Source organism: Macrosteles quadrilineatus, unplaced genomic scaffold, assembly GCF_028750875.1.
Source record: "Macrosteles quadrilineatus isolate MER2022 unplaced genomic scaffold, UCM_ALF_1.0 Scaffold_3__2_contigs__length_128488019, whole genome shotgun sequence".
NCBI classification, from domain to species: domain Eukaryota; kingdom Metazoa; phylum Arthropoda; class Insecta; order Hemiptera; family Cicadellidae; genus Macrosteles; species Macrosteles quadrilineatus.
Genome location: NW_026542596.1, coordinates 40,224,774 through 40,248,784, shown reverse-complemented (window position 1 = coordinate 40,248,784; position 24,011 = coordinate 40,224,774). Strand labels below are relative to the sequence as shown.

The 24,011-nt window shown below is 37.3% G+C and overlaps 1 protein-coding gene across 4 annotated transcripts in view; it reads right to left on the bottom strand.

Annotated features, from left to right (window-relative positions):
• LOC128988794 (dual 3',5'-cyclic-AMP and -GMP phosphodiesterase 11-like) overlaps window positions 1-24,011 on the bottom strand; it is a 136,981-nt gene that overhangs the window by 65,173 nt on the left and 47,797 nt on the right. Inside the window, exons 1-2 of one of the 4 annotated variants that reach the window (XM_054410442.1) lie at window positions 15,281-15,369; window positions 3,151-3,374 (exon numbers count right to left, since the gene is read on the bottom strand). The exons of 1 other annotated variant lie outside the window; for it this stretch is intronic. In XM_054410442.1, coding sequence (XP_054266417.1) covers window positions 3,151-3,199 — 49 coding nt within the window. In that variant the 5' untranslated portion in view covers window positions 3,200-3,374; window positions 15,281-15,369. Of the gene's footprint in view, window positions 1-3,150; window positions 3,375-15,280; window positions 15,394-24,011 lie in introns of those variants that run through there. 2 more of the 4 variants (XM_054410443.1, XM_054410440.1) reach the window with 2 other exon arrangements.

Here is a 24,011-nt window from a genome sequence, read left to right as displayed (position 1 = left end):
CCATCTGTAATTATAAATTATATTAACAATGATATGGACTTTTATCGTACTGGTACACGCAGGGAGGATCTCCAAAACAGCCGCAAAGTGAAAAGAGTCCAATGATTGCAATGGTAATGAGAATATTTATTTTTTACAGTGCGTTCAAACAGCCGTGGCACCTGACGGATTAGGAGACCCCATGGAAACCCTTGGAGACTCCTAATCCCTCAGGTGCCACGGCTGTTTGAACGCACTGTAAATTACGTCCAAACCGTTCTACGAACAGTTCTATGAACGCGTGGATGGTCAGTGGTCACTTGGTCAGACACAGAACCTATACAATAACACAGATAAACACGACGTGATTCCCGCGGAAGCGGCTCTGCGCGTTATCGCGGGAGTTCCGGCGGCGTTATGGCGGGAACTGTGGTTATCAGTGGGCTTCTGGCTACTCAGTGACCCGGTCAGCCAAATACTGTGAACTCCGAGTGATACGAAAACGCTTAAAATTTAGAAATCTTTCTGTGGAATCGTCGTTTCTCTGACTACATCATGTAACTTAATTGCGATTTCATACAGGAAAAGGCACTTGCCTTGGTCCGACCTTTACAACCGAACGATTAATTAGAACGATAACGACGTCCAATGATTACCCAATGACCTTTGAAAGTAATTAAAACTGTATTCAATCAATTTACAACAAAGTTTGCAATATTTGAGTAGGAAGGACAGAGGGCGCAAGCTTTGCGCGCCCACTTTCGACTTGGTTCAATTTCTCACTTGCTCTTCGTTTTGCAATCATTTTACGTGTCAAAAAAATATTTTAATTGAAATGTGTATAAGTTTACTGTGTATATTGCTAAATAGTAAAAGTATTTATAGTTCTTGTCAGTAATGCACGGTGACGGGTGAACTGGTTTATAAAATTAAATTATCATAGATTAACATTATTGAATCGACGTATAAAAGTTCGGGGGAAATGTCGACTAGAGACCTAGTGTAAAAACTCATGCTTTTTAGAGACAAAAGATCACTCAGTGAATTTAGAATCAACCCAAGTTTAAAGTTCATTTATATTCTAAATGCACGCTTTTCTTTCACGTACTGTGATAACTTTATATTTCAAGTTTTATCATTGGGTATAACCATAGACTATTTATTAAAACCTACACATTTTATCATGTTATACATTAGAAACATGTTTTGTAGTAAATACTTTTTACCTAATTACTTGCCATTATCGAATTATCAAGCATAATAAGGCCGACACGTTTAAGTTCAATCATTTTGATTTGTTCACGAGTTTCAACTGATAGTAGAAATTTCGAAGCCTATCACACACCTAGGGATCACAACGGGAAGTACGAGTGACATTAGTGTAACCGGGGATCAGCAAAGTCAGCTTATCAGGCACTGATAACTACTGGGTAATTACCCCTTGGCCTACTTGGTACTTGGTACTTTTCTGTAAACATTTCATTATTTACCAAACCTTCTACACTGACGGTTCGTTACCTTTACTGAGGACACTTCACAAAAATCTTAACACAGTTTACACAAACAAATTTAGAGTTAAAACTTATAGGATGTCTTTAACGTTTTTTGTTCAAGTCAAAGTCGAACGTATTTCATTATCAACAGGAAATTTAGACACCACAGCTTGAAAATACTCTGACTATTGGGCAACGAATGAGGAAACTCGACCCGTCACGTTGGTATCGGTAGCAGTGATTATCAATTTTTTTATGTATCATCGATTGACGTTCTTCATTCATCCCTAATTTATCATGTCAAATAGATTAGAGTTTTTAATAACTTCACATTATCAGGTCTCATAGATTGAAATTATTGATTAATTCTTAGCTATCATGTCTAATAAATCGTCGTTTTTTTAGTTTCCTACTTTATCAGGTCTCATAAATTGACAGTCTTGATTAATCCTTACTCTATCGCGTCTCATAGATCGACGTTTTTGATAGTTCCCTACTTTATCTGGTCTCATAAATTAACATTCGTGATTAATCCCCACTCTATCACGTCTCATTGACATTCTTGATTACTTCCTTCTATATGTATGTAAGATTGTAAGATTGAAGATTTTTATGATTCCCTACTTTATCAGGTCTCAAAAATTACATTCTTGATTAATCCCTAGTATATTTAGTCTCATAGAATTATTTTTTTAAATAATTCCCTTACTCTATCAGATCTCATAGATTGACAAGTTTGATAAATCCCTAATCTATCACGTCTCATAGATTGACAAGTTGAAAACATACAACATTTTATTTTTAACTAACTTATATAACTAACTACATAAACCCCCAACCTGTTTGTCACTTCCTTACCTAGAGGTTAAAATGTATTCTTACTACACGAAAAGATAAATAAGAAGTAAGAAAAGCATTTTGCAATGAGTTTGTGTTACACTGGCACACAGTGGAAAACTCGGCAAACCACAACAAATGTGGCGTTCGCGGAAACATACAATCCGAGCCCTGCATATTTTGTATGCTCGGCCAAGGTCTACAAACACATGTGACAAAACGATGACGCGCAATGTTACATTGTTACAACGTTCTACTTTCAAGCAACTCTTTTGTATTTTTGTATAAGGAGCTATTTAATTGTAAACAACCAAATTCCTCTTTGTATTGGTCAAGTGTTTAATCTTTGATTATATCGTTTCCAATAAAGATTTATACAATTGTCACTTATGTTAAATCTTTGACTTTGAGAATTAAGTGTGTCGTTGATTTCACGGAAACACAGGCCGACTTTCAGGTGCATTGAGTTGAACTGTAGCATTCCTCGAAGATGGATTTCTAAATCAAATCAACCAAAATGTCGGTTACTATTTTGCTGGTCCAACAATTCAATAATTTCCCCCCCCCAAAAAAACTAAGATTTCTGCAGTATAGTTTGAACATAGAATCTTACCTTTAATTTCAATCACTAATCTATACCGTCAACACAATCAATCTCATGCTTTGCTATATAGTATATACAACCGTGCAAAACACTCAAACGTGTGCAAAACAAAAACACAGACAACAATGCAACAGTGATCGAGTAAAGTGTGCAGAGAGACATTCGACGAGCATGAGTCCAGTCACAAACATGAGCATGAACATGAACACTGAGCATGCGTACACAGAAACTACGTACGTTTCCTGTGGCGATATCCTTGATGGCACATGCTATGCTTCTGTCCCATCAGGTCCTCACATCACTGTTATCTGTCACTGTTCGGAACGGTTATTTGTCACCGTTGCAACTGTCACTGTTAATGTCATAGTTACCATCGATCACGGAACTAAGACGCCAGTCTTTCACGCACCATTACGGTAAAAAATCCGTTTCTCGTCATACAGACCGAAATTGATGGATATCTGTAAGATAGAGTGCGAATTGAAATTGACATGTCTCATGAAAAGTTGAAAAAACTTCACCAACTAGTAAACTAGAGCTGCTATTGATTGTAATATCATGAATTTCCCGGTTTTAATTAAATTTAGAAAGTAACGCAATGACTGGCATTTTATGTTCTTGCACTTTATTATAGATACTAAAGGCATTCTAACAGGCTTTTATAAATAATAATTGTTATTACACCATGTTAGTTTGCAATATAAATAAGAAAGTATTTTCACCTGACAAACTTTAAAATAAACTAAGAGCCTAAATAATATGGTTATACGACACTTGTGTTATTAATTAAACTCTTACAAATTAATCATTTAATTTCGTACAAAAAAATGCATATACAAATACAAAGTGTAACAAAAACGACCGTAATTTCTGAAAAAAAAGCTCGCTTAGAGATCGATAATTACAAGGGCTTGAAAGCTTGAGGGATTGTAGGGAATCAGTTAAATGTCTAATAATCCCCAGCGGAGGTTCCTCAGCGCGTCACTCGGCATCAGCACTCAGCATCAGCAGTACTCCACTCTACTGAGCGTTAATCTGTCTCTCGTCTGTCATTAGGCGTTTATCCAATCTACAGCTTCTCGAACGTTGGCGAGCAATTGAACGTAGTGATTTTCACCTTTACACAAGATAAATAGGCACTACCTATTTTACTTACGATCCTACACTACAGTTGTCTGCAAGATATTTCGTCATCCAACTTATACAATTTTCTGAGTTCAAGGTCAATAGAGAGACTTCCACAAGATTGTTTCTTATTTCGTGTTATACAAACGATATGTAAATTCCGTTTGATAAAACACTTCCTTGTATACGATGACATAACCTTGGTCATAAACCTTGGTTCGGTAGTTTTCCTGTTTCAAAATACAAAAAAGTTGACATTATAAAACAATTAAAATTAACTGTATAGCCTATGGTGTATTAGTAATATTTGATATAAACGAACATTACGATTAAAATGCATGTCAAATCAATAGTGTTTTAGAATTAGCACATGCGGGAGAACTCGTATTTACACAAATTTAAAAAGTTGTCTTTTTGCCCCATCTTCACATCCCAGCATTCTATGACTCTATAAGCGTTTTTTTTATCCTGAATTGTTTTTCACATTACTTCAGGCTAAACCTGGGAGTTTCGGCGTTATCACTTAGCCTAGATATCCATTGGTGAATTTACGGGATTTGAACCCGGGACTTCAGGGACCGAAATGCCGCACTCTAACCACTAGACCAGCTCACTCCCCGTGCCTGAGCGTTTACACATTAGGGGAGCGATACTTCAGTAAAGGGTAGCATTGGCGACTAGCGGGATTTGAACGCGGCACCTCAAGGACTAAAGCCCCGCACTACGACAAGCTCTCTCCCCACAAAGAATACTGTAGTAACACAACGCATGATACAGACATCTGCCAACTAAAACAGTAACGAGCAGTAGAGCATTTACTCGCGCACGAAGAGTATCCTAGAGGTCCATCTCTCAAGAGTGAGGTGGTGAGAAGAGAAGGACACAGTGTAAATGGTGCTCGGGGGCAAGTCAAACAAAACTTCTCGGAACCCCTGTGTTTGATCAGACACTAAAATTACCCTGTTTAAACCAACTCCGACGCTTTACCCGCGTGCTTTGTCACAGTATAATAACTGGTAATAGCATAACAGAGCACAATTCACGTCAAGTTGTTACTCCTAAAACAGTTTCTCTGAATTGTTTATCGTTATTTGGATCGTGTATTTTGATTGGATAACAACTTTATTTATACACGTAACGTATTAAAGTATCGTATTTGTATCTGGAACAGAATACTGCGACCAAACTGAGGACGAGCGGTCCGCAGTCCCGTTGTCCAGGTCCTCAGTGACTGTGGGTTGACAGACAGGTAATAAGCACGAGGTCATTCATGTAATTGGCTGTTCCAGGACCGGGGACTATGAATGACTAGCCTCTCACTATAGACCTGCCGCGGCAACCAGACAAAAACATAGAAGTCTAGAAATAGGACCAGTAAAATACCAGAGGTATTGGCTTTTTAGAAAACAAAATAGGTTTTGTGGAGTGTAAATGGGAAAAAATCCATTGAAAATTAGGTGTATTGGAACCTGATCACATGGAAGTGTAATTTAGAGATAAGGAATCAGCAATAAAAAGTAGATGAAGGGGTAGCCTGTTGGAATCTGGCCATTGACGCGTATTTATACGTGGTACGACAATAGTTGCTAGTCGTAGTGTGGAGTGTGTAGAGAGAGGGACCAGCATCACATGGAGATGAAGAGGAATCATGTTGCCACAGACACGTATTTATACTACCCGCGTACGACTATTGCCCGTGGGTAGTGTGGAGTGTGTAGAGATGCGAACCAGCATCACATGGGGATGAAGAGGAAGCGTGTTGAATTCTGGCCACTGACGCGTATTTATACAATGGAACAACTATTAATAGTGGTTAGTGTGGAGTGTGTAGAGAGAGGGACCAGCATCACATGGAGATGAAGAGGAAGCGTGTTGGAATCTGGCCACAGACGCGTATTTATACATGGTACGACTATTGCTAGTCGTAGTGTGGAGTGTGTAGAGATGGGAAGCAGCATCACATGGAGATGAAGAGGAAGCGTGTTGGAATCTGGCCACTGACGCGTATTTATAGAGATCCACACAAACTAGAGACTCTTTCGTAATTACATGAGTTCGACTATATCCCGTGGTATTTAGGAGTGGCCCCACATATCTTAGCCAGCTTCCGTGTGAAAACTTATGTTTTAGAGACGTCTCTTTTATATTGTTGATAAAACATTTGGATGATCCGGTTCTGAATCGAAACAGGAAAATATTATGTATCATTATTATGCACGTAAGCTTTAAGATACGTCATTTTATAAACATGTTCTTTCTTTATGATATCTAAACAAATTACATTTAATGAATCCACTTACTCTATTTATTTTACACAGCTAAAACCATATCAAGTGTTAGTCTAAGCACAGATTCATAAACAAATTCTACATAAATCTAAAACTAAACATTTCTGCTGAAACCGTCTTCTTACTTTGGCTCAGATTCAAGATCTTGCTTGGTTTAACAATAAATTTATTTAGTGAGAGAAAACTAGATCGCAGAAACATTTTATGACAGATAGAAACCAGCAATAATTAAAGTTTTTATTGCTTTGAATGTAAGCCAATTGCTATATCAAATAACGACTCTCCAAAGGCGTAAGCTGTAACTTTGAATATTTGTTACTGAAATTAATGAGCAGTGACTATTTGACTTTTTTTCAATCGGGTAAACTTACTTCATTTATCGTTATTCCTACGGGAACTAAAAATAATGATTGCCGATTTTAAATTACAGGCCTACTTTTAAAATTGTATGTTACCAGTTAAAATATGTGACACTGAACATAATATGTTTTATTTCAGATCGTGAAAGACCAATTCACCCAGTGCGAAAAAAACACGAAAATACTGTACAGATTAAAATATACTTCAAATACAAAGGAGAATTTCAAATATTTTTTACATTGAAAAATTGATTTATATTACAAACACAAACGGATTCATATTTTGCATCGAAAAAGTATAAACGAAATCATCATAAAGTTGGTAAAATACAGGATGTAATTTGCATACTGGAATCTTTTACTTGGAAAACATGATTGCCATAGCACTAAACAAAATGAAATGGTAAACATAAAACAACCATAATACAACATAACACTACAACATAATACTTCGAACGGAAATTATACAGCCATGAGGATTTATAAGGGTTATCTATATATTAATAGGCAAGCGCGTTTCTTAAAAACTTTTTTCCTCAGCTCGTGTGAATCGTAGGGAAAATCTACGCATACTGTTGGAAAGATATTTTCCTGTATAGGTGCAGAATATCTTTATAAATTAAAATAGCCTCAACAATAAGCACAAAAATGAATTTAACAAGAATTAAAATGGACCTTATGGGTTGACATGCTGGTGACGAAATAACAGCGCAATATAAACAGGAAATAAAAAAAAAATGGAAGACATTCCATTCCAATCACATGTTTTATTCACAGCATGAAAATAGAGAAGTGGAAGTCTGTATACATCACATATTTTTGGTCGAGTTTCCGACCACTGGACGATCTCTAGTATTAAATAATCCTCATCAACAGCAGACCAACGAATACAGAAGTAATTCGAATTATTTACAGAGCAAACCCAATAAGTAAATATATTTTGAATTGATTTTGAAATTTAAACTAAACTCATTTTACACGTTCATGTAAAGTGCTGTAAATATAGGCTATTCACTTTCTAGAAAACATGGTGTGAATGAGATTCGTCGAGAATTATTATCATACATACCGTACACTATATTATCATACAAAACATACAAAATATAAAACATATTTTAAGAAGATGTTTTACCACTTTATTCCCTTGACGTGTTTCAATCATCGATCTCTAAGTAATAATAGAGATCGATGATTTCAATACGGTGGCCGAATATTGCCAATATTGGTAGGCCTAATACATGTTCAATCCAAGGTGGCCAAATAAATATGATGAGTTCTATCCTAATATATTTCGACAGTAACTTTCCCAGTTAACGTCCTGGAGGTCAATCGGTTTAGTATGCCGCAGAGTCGCCGACGGCCATTTCCTACTGTACCTTCGACGACGATTATCCAATGAAGGGACAGCGGACAGTCTGACGTCACTGTAGACCACCGCAACAGCCTTCGCCTTCGACTATGTCCACTGTCCACAACGGACCACCCTGAAATTTGTGGCGGTTTATAGTGTAGTAGATGTAATATTGCGGAATGCCACAAATTTATTAAAACATGTCGAGTTTGCAAAGAGATTCTTAGAGGGACTCCCAAGAGATTTGGAATAAACATGGATTATCCAACAGGACCAACCTTTAAGGTACATGAATTTAAAACCCGGGTTGCTTTGAAGGATTTTAGTTGTTGCTGTGCCTCTTCTATCCTCACGTATTTTCCTGTTATAAACGTTTGTAGATAGAAATAAAATACATATTTTAAAAAATTGTGACAATTTTAGAACTCTGCAGCACAGCAACTCTTTCCTCATTCACATTCCTTTTTGCCTAAGGGTCGAAAAAATCCTTTTGCCTGTGGGATTTGATCAGGCCAAATCTTTACTTGGTTCAAGAATCCTGAAAAAAGTTGAAGCCTTACAAGATTACGATTTCCATTTAAAAATACACGATCAATAAAAAAAACTATAAGTTAATTTTAGTTGAGAATAAATTTGCACAAAACTTAAGCTCATAGCAGAATCGCCAGAATTCCATCATCCGCGGTTCAAACATCGGCGACCCGCCACGTAACATACTGTTCCCATTTGCACGGCCTTGTCACCGAATGAGCCGTTGGCTAAGTCAAGGCCGTTACGACTTATCGATCCAGTCCGGGAAAGCGAATCAGCATTTCTAATGCGGAATTCCAGTGTGTGTTTCAGGTTCCACGACATCGGCATTCTTGGAAACCGCCCAAACCTCTTGTTCCGCGAACCTGCTGGAGCGGCGCAGACTCTGACACGGCGCCTGCGCAACAGACGGCAGGTGAATCAGCGCAGCCGCTAAGGATCCCTGTGTGAATCTGGTAAGTAGCAAGCATCAGAGCCTGCACAACAGACAACGGGTGAATCAGCTCAGCTGCTAGGGATCCCTATGTGGAAAATCATCGCCTGCGCGACAGACAACAGAAGAATCAGCGAGGCCGCTGGGATCCATCCCCATGTAGAACAACTTAAATATGTTAACTAAGATCAGCGCCTGCCTCAGCGTCTCAGATAGGGATAGCACGTGTCGTAACAGTGAATCAGCGATAAGACATCTACTAACTGAATGACGCTTACAAGTGGACTAGAGGTCACAGAGGGGTTCAGCGTAAAATTGGCGAAATCTAATAACGATATGAGGGTGTGTTTCAAATTAGAGCTTTTTTATTCGTCGAAATTGTTTTACATGGGGCGGGGGTGATGATCTTGACCTCATCCTTCAGCTGATTCTTTTTGCTACGAATAAAACTAGCCATTCATCCCCACATGCATGAAGCAGCTGACTTTACTGCAGGGTGGCAACACTTTTTTTGCGAAATTACCACAAAGGTTGGCAGATTTCCAAGATAAGCGCGGCCATGCCCGCATGAACGAAAACGTGACGTTTATCATCAAACACAACAGTCACGATAACGATCGACCTTTAACATTGTCATAATTTTATATTATGGTAATCATCATGCATCCTAAATGTAAAGCATAGCAGACAGTGAAGCTAGAAAGAAACCTTTGTATTCAATTCCGAGGTTCGTTCGACGATTTAATTTGTCAAAGATGTGTTACCCAGCGACCACAGAATGGTGTTACCACAAGACCAATTTTACAGTCCCACAGTTGAATACGATCTAGTCAAATATTAAATCGATTATTAAATTCAATTTGATATGCAAACCTATTTCAACACCGAACGACAATCGTAAAAAGAATCGAAATTTTTTTACATACTCCTGGAATTTCAACAAGAATAAAACTGTAAAAAAATAAATAAAATGAATTAACATACATGTTTAAGCCTTAATTGTACTTGACTTGATATTTTTGCAGTACTATATGTTGAATTGTAAATATTAATACAATAGGTCAATATTTGTACTAATTTTCATCCCTTTCCAAGTTTTGATCACTAAGCCCAATTCGACCTACGACCGCGGGTGCCAAAGCACTGATTGGGCACACGTCCAACAGCGGTGGAATTTTCCAACTCTCTTCAGCACAGATTAGAAAGCACTTGTCAATCTGATTGTCCGTCCCTGACCACATCAAGCATCCAGTTAATGAGTATTTATTTTATTTTGTACGCTCGCTGTGACTTAGCGTTTCTCCGAATCGGTAAATTGGAATTTTCGATGTGGTCACAATTGGACTAGAAGCGCGGGACTTTTGTCTAAAAGATCAATGTTCGAAACCTGACAGTCGCAAATAATGTTTAGATGGTAACATCGCGGGTAGTTAATGACGGAACTAACATTGTCTTGAAAACGAAAAGAATATGACCATAGATGAAGTAATATAATTACTACATCTGTGACGACACTCAGGCAAGTACAACTTGAGAGCGTGGGACTTCTGACCCGGGGGGCTGTGTTCAAGTCCTGCTGATCACTAATACTTCCCAGGCATTTTATACAAGTCGTGTACCAGTGGTTCGGACCCAACTTGCATACATATCAAGAAAACAAACAGGGTATTCCTCCCAGACCAGCAAACTTGAAACTTATGTTCAAATCTCGCCAAATTACCAAATAATTTTCAGGTCATAATCGTGGTTCCTTGGAACCAGTAAATCAGTAACATCCAACCGTAATCAGACCTATCAAGAAAAGCAGCATTTTATTCTCTGGCGGGTAAAACTTAATCTAAATTCGAGAACTTGTTTGACACAAACTCAATTATTGAGTGTGTAAACTACAGTTGCGTTTATGTTGATAAATTATTCGCAGAGGAAACCAGCACCGGACCCGTGACCTCTGGGTACCAACGTCTTATCAACAAGTCTACTGACCTGCTCTATAAAAATGAATGGACCTACTGTCCCGCAACAACGACTCGTAGTATTTTTATTACAGAACGAAACTAGGCGTAGAACAGTAATTGGTTTGGTTAAGTGGTTTTCAAAAACTACTAAGAAAATATGGATGCTGTATATTCAATTTAGTTAACCAGGTTATGTTTTCCGGCGTCCATTTTCTTCTTCGCGCGAAGATCCGTACTGGAAAGGGAAGGGAAAGAGACTACTACGTCCCAGAGGTCAAAAACGTCATTCTTTCAAATTATTACGTTTGCGTGTTTATGAGAACTCAAGTAAATTTGGTCAGATTTTGATTAAATTTGTATTGAACGTTGCAGCTCAATCCACTTAGAGTTCGTGAACCAGCACTTTGTTTTCATGACCCAATCTTGTCATAAAAAAAGTTTTTATCAAGTTTTTCTCCTGAAAACATAGACATTTTTAATTTCCAATTGAAGCCATTCTGTGGAGCTCAAAAATAAATAATTTATATATTGAAGAGTTGTAGTAATAAAGGTAAGAAGAAAATATCAATTTGCTTGTTTATAGATATTGTTTTAATTAACTTATAAATATTTTACCTAAAAACACTGTCCCTTTCCCGTGACAGCAAACCGGTACTCACGAAGTCTAATGTCATTAAAATAGGGAGTATTTTATCAGAAAAACCCATCCAGAAAGACGGAAATTCGCTTTGTCCGTAGGTTTGCTGCAGCGAGGGTATTTATTGTTTTGAGGCATCATCCTTCTGTAAGTACAGTATAAGCTACACCTACTTTTCATTGCAGTGATCTTAAACAGAACGAAATGCCGTAACGGTACAAGTCACATGGGTTTGTTAATGGCAACTGCAATGATAAGATAGAGCAGCGACTTGTCAACTATATTGAACAGTCAGTGTCTTATCAATTCAAGACGATACCTCTGAGCTACCGTGTCAGCAAAGTAAACTTGCCCATAATAAACTGCCTCACTTGAAATCCCCTCAATAAACTTAAATTACGGAAAATCCCGAATCTGTGACATTTCAGATTCCAACATAGTACTGTACTTCTATTTATTCACTAATTCACAGTTTCAAACGAGCATTACTCATTGCAGAATATTTATTTCCATCATATTTTAAGTGGGGAACAACCTGGTCTAGAAGTAGAACGTGGCATTTTCCCGGGTTCAAATCCCGCCAGTTCACCAGTGGATTTTATCCAAGTGATAATGCCACAACCAACGGCCACAACCCCCATTAACTAAAGCTAACCTGAAGTAATGTGGAAAACAATTCCAGGCTAGAACCTAGTGAGAAAAAAGAAGCGATTATCTTTCTCGCAATTTAGAAACATGGAACTGTTACAACGTGACTTCAATCAAACGAAAAGCAAAGTAGTCGGACTGGAGCAAGGCAAAACTTGGAAATCGACAAGAGTTCTGACAACTGCGTAAAGTTCCCCATTGCTAAACCACCAAAGTACCATTACGACTATGGAATTTCCTTGGGCAACTTGCCAGGCAAGGTATTCCAGGACTTTGCACACCTACTTGATTAGGCCTGTGTTGCATTTCTCACAAGAGTGGACCAATCCACTACCCAGGTATCCAATGTGATCATGTACAGTAGCAAGGCCATAATCATAAACTATACATACGGCCTCAACTAATTTAATAATGTACAGTAATGTAGATACGACATTACAGTACGGTATTACCAGGTCCGTACGACGTCACACACAGGATGTGTATTTTGAGACAAAGCTTAGGTTAATAATGAATGGCGAATTAATTATATGCTATGCTAGCTCTGTTACTGACTTGTTCTAAAACCAAGACCAAAAACGTCCAAAGATGAAGGGGAATTGAGTTTGGTTTTGAACCATTAAAAAATATACGTACCCTACTTCATTCAGGATAGAACTAGCAACCTTTTGAAAATCAGGGGAACAATATAACCACCTGCACATCTACTGGTTCTGTAAGCTATGTTTTGTCCTTTGATAACAAGAGTACCGTAACGCACGAATAGTAAAATATATCGTGAGCTACGTTTAATCGACAGCGCACTCAAAGTCAACAATTCATTACACATAAACACTTCAGAATTAACGCCGTGATAAGAAGTCAACTCCAAAGTTAACGCAATCAAGAGGATTACAAACTAGAAAATACAATCTGTTACTTCCGCTAACACCTAGCCTTACAATCATCGCCTTCTCTATTATCAAGTGATGAACGTTAAACGAACCTTGTAGCGGAAAGTTATTAAGAGGCCGAGAATATTGTCTCACCACTCAATCAATGTAGGTTCCAAATCGGCGAATTTACTAATTGGTCAAAGGAATTCTATTACATAATCGACGGTATGGTATGTATTTGGTAATCTGAGGCACGATTTGGTTTCCTTTTTTTTGGTAGCTTATACGAATTGAGTTATTGGTTTTCAGTGCATTGCCAACAGTTATTCGTATTCAATAGTGTCTAAATTAATTAGGCTTGGTTAGTTATGACACTTTTACGGATTGCTTAATAGAAAAAATCTAGAGTTTGGACAGTTCCGTAAGAATAAACATATAAACTGACATTGACAAAGGAATATATTTACTTATAGGAATACTACTACGCCATACTAAAAAAGTACACCAGGTATCTCCTGAGAATTACCAAGCTGTCCAAGTTTCGACGACTAATTTAAGACATATTCTACTCTATACACAACTATAAGTAGCCTACAAGTAATGCGTACTCCTAAAACTGTATTTAAGGCTAAATTCAAAATCGATGTTGAGTGATTTCTGATGGCTCCCTAAACACCACACACACAAACACACACACACACTCTCAGAAAGTTAGATGACAACTCTCGCTCTTTACGTTATGGCAAAATATCTCAGATAAAAATAACACACGGTGCATATAAAAATCAACTTGATAATATTTCATTAATAGAATCTAAATCGTCATTGATTTTTGGTTATTTTTCTTTTTACATTAAACCACATAGTACAAGGGAATAAGTCTGTAAATGTCCAGGATTTGACGTAATCCAAAGTCAATTTAAATAATGTCTGAATATACAGCATACAGTAAGTCAAAACTTTTGACGTACCGGTAGAGCTATTCAACTCATATGGTAGGCCTACGGTAGGTGGAATTTTGATGTTTAATTGTAGCCTAACTCAAGGTAGGTATATAAATACTTTTTATTTTTATGGCCATTTAATTGCCACTATTTAGGTTAACATTAGTATGGTTTCAAAATATCTACCGTTCATGTCGGTAGGCCTATTTGTAATAAATTTTGCTTATCCGGCAAAATTCAACTAGCGATCTGTACATATAGTAGGATGTATTTACCACAAACAGAAATTCCATGAAATCATCATTGATCATTCGCAGATAGTCTATCTGTAAATATTTATTTTTCATTATTATTTACTTGTACGATAGCTCGTAAAGCCCGACGCAATTGATCGTGTTTAATCGAATACGATGATTAATTACAATAAAACGCCTAATTAATTTATTTGGAATAAAAGCGAAGTATTAAGCATAACAATCGTAGGCGTACCGGTACTTAAAAGTTGTCAAAAACATCTTTATTATACTTATTACTAGCTTTATGGTTTAAACGGTTCTAGTTATCATTTCTGAATTCACGTGACTTAATAAATGTTGTAGCCTCGTTTTTAGAACGTTTTAGGTGAATCGGGCGTCGGAAACAATTGAATAACGAAATGCGTATGCTTTGGTGGTCCGTAAACGATTTCCTAAATTTCAATTTAAGATTCTCCTGAACTAAATTTACTGCAAACACTGAGAATATATACGGTATATTACCACCTTTCACTACGAAAAGATGGTTTTCAAATTAAGTTAAAAATATTAAAGTGTCGTAGCTTAAATCAACTAATGTTCAATATTGTAAATACAACTTTTATGTGAGATCATACAATATTATTGGGTACTTAATTTCGTGTGAAAGCATACAAAGTTCAGTGAGTTATATTAGTTTGCAGAATATTCTTTAGAAATAAGCAAGTAGCCTACAAAACATTGTTTACGTAACCTACTACCTAATCCCATTCTTGCTTACGAGGCACGAAAAAGTTGCAACAACACTTAGTAAAACGTATTACAAATTTCGAATATAACATCTGTCCGCTAACAAACACCAAGTAGAAATCGCATCAAAAACACAACGTCAAAAACGCATGCAACAGTGAACGACCACTTTCCGTTACATCGAACGAGTTAGTAAAACACTCAGTCGCAAAACTGCTAAACTACAACTATCGCTTACTCAGTCGTTCGCGTTTCATAGGAGCGACACAGAACAGACATCCATAGTCAACACTGAACAGCTGATTTGTACACGTTCACAACACTACAGTGCGACGGTGGGTGTTCACACCACGAGCGCGCTCACAAAACTGACACTGACAGTGACAGCGAGTGACGCGGCGACGGCGAGGCGAGGCGCCACTACACGATGCGTCGCGCATGCGCAACAATGCTGCACCACACTACACTGCACCGCGCACACTGGCTTTGTTTATTGTTTTCATTCATTCCCTCAGCGTCAATGCGTGATTTCGCGACACGGCGGCCGTCAATGGAGATGCGAATGGATAATATGTGTAGTAAACGACTCGACAATGAATGGAAGTGAAATTAAAAACTTAAGTGTCTAAATCATCGAGCGTACGTTTCAATATTCAAGTGCGTTCAACAAACGCAGAACAACATTCAAATGCGGTTGGTGGTGATTCTAGTCTAGTAATTCACAAGCTGCTCTTTCATTTGAGATTATACATATTTCTTTAATGTACGTGTTTTCAAAAAAAAAACAGATAGGCTTATTGCATTCAACGTTATTCATTTAGACGTAATTTCGAATAGTGAGAATTGACACCCTCACAACCTTCACATCATATTCTAGCTCACGATCAGCAAATAAGTCCATGAAATCTGAAGGACGTTGCCCTGGTCTGCACATTGGATCGCTCTCTCTCGACTCAGACTTTCTGATGCAACTTCTCTGTTCCCAGAATCACGCCAGTTTCTAGTCCTAACATCTGCCCCAGCATTCCTTGATAGAGCCATTGAAATTCCTCTGTTGCAAAAGGCGATATCGTGTCAAGAGGCTTTGATAGGCTTTCTTTGAGCGTCTGATACAGTATGATGAAATTGTGATTTCTATTGAGTAAACCTCAACGACCACTAAGCTAGTTTTGAATAATGGTGGAAAATGTTCTTAAATTTTTTATGATTAAAATTTTACACATTCAATACAGTGCAGCACGACTAGAATATCACTCATCTCCGGACCATTCCAAGGTTTATTCCACCCCTTGCGCATTTCCATCGCAAATGTAGTGATTGCATATTGGATTCTTTCTCTAAGATGAAATAAAATTCGAGTTTTACAAATATGAGTAAACTATGTTTTTGACACGATCCAAGAAAGAAAAATTCTGAACATCCCTGTTTAAATGAAGTAAATGAGTTATGAAGCTCGATCATTAAAACTGTACATCGGACGACACAAAGGTAATGGAAATTAACAGTGCTTAAACGAGATAACCCTTCGTATTTGTTGATCTGTCTGTTCAATGGAATCTTGATCTGCATAAAAGCTATCGCGCATTTGCATTGACACTTAGCATACTTGCAATAATCAACAAAACAAATATTACGTGAACCATTATGGTTGCATCACGACGTAGTTCTGCTTCCTCGTTGGAATAGTACTTGTTTAATAAGATTCTGAGTGTTAAAAACAAAGACTGTATTACATTTCAATTTATAAAACATAATTAATTGTGCCTCTTATTTGTAGTGGAAAAGTCACGTCAATGCTTGATATAGGTACTTGATAACACCATTTACTTTAGTTGCCGAGCTACGAATTCCAGCCATATGGACCAGATGCAGCCATTAATGGAATCGCAGAGAGCGTAATTTAATGATCCCCTCATTGAAGTCTGATATTATTGAGGTTCTTTTCGTCCATCCCTACTATCTTTACTATATTGCAAAACTGCTCGGAATAAGTTTCTTTTCCATGTCAGTTTGCTGGTTAGTATTAAAAACCCCCGCTGCAGCAAACCTGCCGACTAAGCAAATTTACATTTACCTGAATTGATTTTTAATTAAATCTATTAATTAACATTTAGGTTTAAAGAGTACCTAGGTTTGCTGCTAAAGGGAAACTAACATCTAAGCAAAACAACTGGTTTGGAGGTTCATAAAAATCATTACAGAAGCCACATGAGTGTGTACAACAATAAAGTAAAAGAAGCAAAGTTAGTTTATAATAACAATCGCATTCTTAGAGCCTGTAATAAACCCAAAGAGATGTGGAAAATTATAAAAAATAGTTTATCTATTAACGAGTTACCAGTTATGAAGGCTAACAACAACAATCTTGACGCAGAAGCCTTTAGTTCCTTCTTTGTTGATAGCATTAGTAACTTAGTTGATAATATTCCTAATAATGTAAATAGTATTGATGTATTTTTAGAAAATGTTCCTGTTGTTGATGTAAGATTTGATTTCTCTCAGGTGTCAGTTGAAAAAGTTTTTGATGCTATTAATAATTTAAGTAACAGTACCAGCCTAGACATATTTGGTGTTTCTTCTCAGATGCTTAAAATAAGTACTGTAGTGCTTATATCTGTGAAGTTTTGGCTCATATCTTTAATTCATGCATTTCCAGTAATACTTTTCCAGATAAGTTTAAAGTGTCAAAGGTTGTTCCGATCTTTAAGAAGGGGAACAGAAGCATTCCTGGGAATTACAGACCAGTAGCATTGGTTCCCACAGTGTCAAAGGTCCTTGAGAGATTACTTTCATGGCAAATCATCCATTTTTTAGAATCTAACAGTCTTTTGTCTGGTGTTCAGTTTGGCTTTCGAAAAGGCCGGTCAACCACAGATGCAGTGTTAATGTATATTCAAGATACTTTGGATGCGATGGAGTTGAAAAAGAGTGTTTGCTCCAAGTTCTTTGATCTCTCAAGGGCTTTTGACACTGTGTCACATCAATTGTTGTTTAGAAAACTAAGATTTTTAGGTTTTAGTGATAGCGCAGTTGCATTGATGGAATCATATCTATGTGGTAGAAGTCAGGCAGTGTTCTTTGACGGTGTTCTGTCGGATTTGGTGGAGACTCATCATGGCGTTCCGCAAGGGTCGATCTTAGGACCTTTGTTATTTATTATTTATGTCAATGATTTGCCTTATAATTTACAGAATGATTGTGTTTCTTGTTATATGTATGCTGATGATGTGTGTCTAAATTTTAAAACTCATAAGGACTTGCAGAATGGAATCACCGTGGGCTCTGTTAATACAATGGTAGACTGGTGTAATGCTAACAAACTGTCTTTAAATTTAAATAAAACACAAGACCTGAAAATTTCTTATGCTAACACAGATTCTCATCAACAACCTGTTAAATGTTTAGGTATCTTAATTCAGAGCAACTTGAAGTGGGAATCACATATAGAATTTGTAGCTGTTAAAATATCCAAAGGTATGTTTATATTAAGAAAATTAAAAAATGTTGTTTCAATGGAAGTTCTGCTTACTGTTTACTATAGCTACATACACTGTCATCTTACCTATGGTACCATTCTTTGGGCTAATTGTGGTTATGTAAAATCTTTATTTGTGTTGCAGAAGAGAGCTATTAGATTAATTGCTGGTGTTCCACCGAAAACTCATTGTAAGCCCATTTTTAGTTGTTTATCTGTCATGCCTCTTAATTGTATATATATTTTTCACTGTCTTATGTATTGTAAAAAGAACTTAAACACTTTGTCTTCCCACTGTGATGTCCATAGTTATAAGACCAGAAACTGTGCTAAACTAAGAAATTATTACTGTACTTATAGTATTACTCAAAAAAGCTTTAAATATTCCTCGATTAAGTTATTCAATCATCTACCATATTATATTCAAGAGTTACCATTAGATAAATTTAAAATAGCTGTTAAGAATTTGTTATTGAAATACTGTTTTTATGACTTAGATGAATATTTTGACAATTGTTTTCACCATTGAAATGTTTTATTAATTTACATATTGACGCAGCCTATACAGCATTGTATGATTTTTGTACATTGTTGTCTCGGAATAAAGATTGATTGATTTGATTTGATTTGATTTGAACAAAGTGTGTTTGTTAATAAAATATTAATAGTTTAGTATAAGATCAATGAATATATCCATAAACAATCAAACTACAACATTTTACAATATTCTCCATAAAAATATCAGAATTTAAAATGATTTTTTTTCTCTGTAACTAATAACCGTACCAAAAACACTTTGATATACTAAATTATTTGTTTTTTAAGCTCTTTAAAGAGGGCTGGAGAGAAATTGGGAAATTTTGTGTTTTGAGACTAATGTGAAAAAATCTTTTTTACCTCATAAAACCCCCCGTTAAATCCCGTTCCCAAGGTCCGACCATGGTGGTTCGCGAACTCATTCAAGTTTATCCCGCCTTAATTAACAGTTTTAAACCGCACTTCATCAAAATCGGACAAAAAAAAATACTCAAGTTATCGTGTTTACAGACACATATATAACTCTATATATACATGTATAAAAATTTGAACAAATTGTGTTTTTGGCATCTAGGGACATCAAAATTAAAAAGTATATCGGTCCCGGCTCCAGGTTTTACCATGCCACCTACGGTAAAAGCTACAATAGGGAAATTCGTTAAAAGGACACGTACGGGATTTCTTAACTCGCATATGCCTCTCTAGTCAAACGATTGGTCGTTTAATGGTAAAAAAATAGTTATACTATAATCTATAACGTTGAGCTACGTCCTACGACGCTAGCGTTTGGACAAACACACTCAATGTGTTGTAAAAGCTGTACAATCCAGTGACAAACAACTCACATCCTTGCTTAACCTTAAATAACTTACGTAATGTAAATGAACAAATGGAATGAACGGTTCCAACAGTAGTTTTGGAAGGTGAACAACGAAAAGGGTTTCATTTAGATATCAATTTCGTAAACCCGTGTTGCAACAGTGTATCGACAAAGTTGTTAGTTGATTGGTTAACGCGAGATAACTTTACTGTGTGCTCCACCATTTATTAGTCCAAGTTACTGATATACTTACACCTCAAAATTAATGATCTAACCAACCACGCAATACAACTTACATTTTCAGAAGCACTACTAGCACTAGGATCTGTTCACAGTACCTGAAACAGAAAAACACTTTTAAAAGGCTTCAAAACACACCAGGTAAAAATAAAATGAAGTGCGAATTATGATCAGAATATTTCTATCAAGGAAATAATCTCTAATGCGTTCAAACGCTTTTGTCTAGTTCTTGCGAGTTACTATCATATTGTTCTAGTTACACTTTTATATATTTTTGCTTCAGAGTAGTTTAGGTACCTTCTACCACTAATCTATGATTTAAATAAATGGAATATCTCAATATACTGTATCTAGGTGTGCAATAAACATAAATAGTTAGTTGAAGAAAAACTTTTCACGATTTCAAAAGAGAGCTGGAAACACATTGATTTATATTACCATTGACCATTAGATACAGAAGTTGTACAGTATTAATAGTCAAAGATATTACTCAGAAATGATTTCAAAAGAGTCGGCAGGACCGCCGGCCATCTTAGATTTACTGCCCATAACGACGATGTTAATGGTTGACGGATATTACGGCATTGTTTGTTAAGATAAAAAGTTACAAAATATCTAATTCTATTGAAACCACTGATGTGATATGCTATTTACTTTTAAATTTCAATTGTTATTATTTTGGCAAGCTACATAAACAATATTGACTTAAACTGTGATTTTTTTTCAGCCTTTTATAACTCAGTGGTAAATAAGCTGCTCTTAAAACTTTTGTATAAAAATCCGAAAAGCAATTCACACGGAAAATATATTTAAGAGACACATAACATTTTCTGTTCAGTAAAGCTTACGGTGCATAATTTATGCTTCAACATGCTTCAACGTGAACGCATGTTTTTTGCTGATCGGCGCTCGGACAACCACTGTTTCGCCTTTGGAGCGCTGTAGTTGTAGTCAACAGAGATCAAATTATTGACTCCTGCCGCCTCTAACGAGTCTGCACATTTATTCCTTTGTAGTCACCACTTTGAGGAAGGAGTTTATCCACTGCAGGCGATCAAACGCATATTATCCACAAAACTTAAAACTTCCTATAACATTAAAAATATAAAAATCTATGCTGCAATTGCACCAGCAGCAGCTGTTCGGACGTTCGGACACGGGGGTAATTGTGTGGAATCTGTAAGGGGGAAAGGGAGAAGAGGGGAGAGATAATTGCACGAGTGGACGAGAGGTACGACAGCGGCCTTGCAGGTGATTTGGCAACATCCAGCCAAGGTCAGGCGAGCAGCTGGCGCCGCGCGCATACCAGAGGTCAGTAGAGGTCACGCGCACTGCCGCTGCTGAACCTGCAGATCAAAATGTTGCTCCAGCTACAAGTAACGGTGCTGCTGACGACTGTCTCAATTCTTTGGCTACAACAAACTTTCTGCTGCTCCAACTACAATTAACGGTGCTGCCATTGTACTGACGCTCTCTCACTTCTTTGGATACAACACAGTTTCTGTTGCTCCAACTACAAGTAACGGTGCTGCCATTGTACTGACGCTCTCTCAATTCTTTGGCTAAAACAAACTTTCTGCTGCTTCAGCTCCAAGTAACGGTGCTGCCATTGTACTGACGCTCTCTCACTTCTTTGGATACAACACAGTTTCTGTTGCTCCAACTACAAGTAACGGTGCTGCCATTGTACTGACGCTCTCTCACTTCTTTGGATACAACACAGTTTCTGTTGCTCCAACTACAAGTAACGGTGCTGCCATTGTACTGACGCTCTCTCAATTCTTTGGCTAAAACAAACTTTCTGCTGTTTCAGCTCCAAGTAACGGTGCTGCCATTGTACTGACGCTCTCTCACTTCTTTGGATACAACACAGTTTCTGCTGCTCCAACAACAAGTAACGGTGCTGCCATTGTACTGACGCTCTCTCACTTCTTTGGATACAACACAGTTTCTGTTACTCCAACTACAAGTAACGGTGCTGCCATTGTACTGACGCTCTCTCACTTCTTTGGATACAACACAGTTTCTGTTGCTCCAACTACAAGTAACGGTGCTGCCATTGTACTGACGCTCTCTCACTTCTTTGGATACAACAAACTTTCTGCTGCTTCAGCTCCAAGTAACGGTGCTGCCATTGTACTGACGCTCTCTCACTTCTTTGGATACAACACAGTTTCTGTTGCTTCAACTACAAGTAACGGTGCTGCCATTGTACTGACGCTCTCTCACTTCTTTGGATACAACACAGTTTCTGCTGCTCCAACTACAAGTAACGGTGCTGCCATTGTACTGACGCTCTCTCACTTCTTTGGATACAACACAGTTTCTGCTGCTCCAACTACAAGTAACGGTGCTGCCATTGTACTGACGCTCTCTCACTTCTTTGGATACAACACAGTTTCTGCTGCTCCAACTACAAGTAACGGTGCTGCCGTTGTACTGACGTTCTCGCAATTCTTTGGTTACAACAAAGTTTCTGCTGCTCCAGCTACAAGTAACGGTGCTGCCATTGTACTGACGTTCTCGCAATTCTTTGGTTACAACAAAGTTTCTGCTTCTCCAGCTACTAGTAACGGTGCTGCTGACTTTGTACTGACGCTCTCTCACTTCTTTGGCTACAACAACCTTTCTGCTGATCCAGCTATAAGTAACAGTAATGCTGACATACAACCTTTCTGCTTCTCCAGCTACAAGTAACGGTGCTGCTGACATTGTACTGACCTCTCTCACTTCTTTGGCTACAACAACCTTCCTTCTGTTCCAGCTACAAATATATTTGCTTTATTAGTCTTTGGTACACTCTTTCTTTCTGCTGGCGAACGCTTTGGTGATTGACTTGTTCTTCTCATCTTCTCATGTCAATTTCACTAATAATGTCCACACCATCTCTTTTTCCAATACTGCTGTTGATTTTATACTATCGCAGTCCACAGTATTTCTGATAAAACTCACCACTGATGCCAGTGTCACTGATTGCATTGTTGGCACAGTTATTGCTCTTCAATTGCTGATACCGTTTGACCTTTAGTCCACAGTGTATGGTGATACCATTAGTTGGTTATACCGCTGTCACGGATAATGCATAGAATATCCAGCTGTTCAATTCCTACTATCAAAGAGTAACTCTGATCTACTTTGCACTTTTCCGCAACGGTGCACTGAATTACTGCTGATCCACGAACTAACGAAGAACTTGCTACTGCATTTCACGGTATATTATTGTGGTGCTTGTTCAGCTCCAACCAGCACTTTTCAGTAACAATCGTATTGATTGTTTCTAAATGCAATATATTTTTTATTTTTACTGTTAAGTAAATTCTAGAAAATAAAGTTGTTGGCACATTTTATAAACAAAACCGTCAATGGTGACTTTTAGTTATTGGGGAAAATTGAGTAAATTGAATTACACTCAAATACACATAGGCTACAGGGGTTTTCAACTCTTTTCATACATTACCATGACATACAAATTGAAATGTTGCATTCTGAAGCAACTTGGTAAAACATAGTTAATTAAAAGTACGAAAAACTTATAATTATTGTAAAATTAAACGCTCTACGACCAGATAGATGGCAAGCCCGTTTTCTTTGCTGACAGTTAATAGATTTTTGTCGAATTTCACTTACGAATATTTTATACAGCTTACTTGATCATGAACGTAATCAGTCCTGCAATGGAGATTACCACTAAAGGAGTTGATTGGCGAGCTGGAGATGCTGATACAAACAAAGGGACGCTGACGACGAGTGGATGTTGATTGCAAGGCTACGTTAATTACCAGATGAGATTCAGACAAGGAGTCATTAGCGTTTATTCTATTTTACTTTACGTCGTTAATGGCATTTTAAATGCATTACCTTAGATGTGCATTATGTCTAAACTCGAGAGGTAAATCA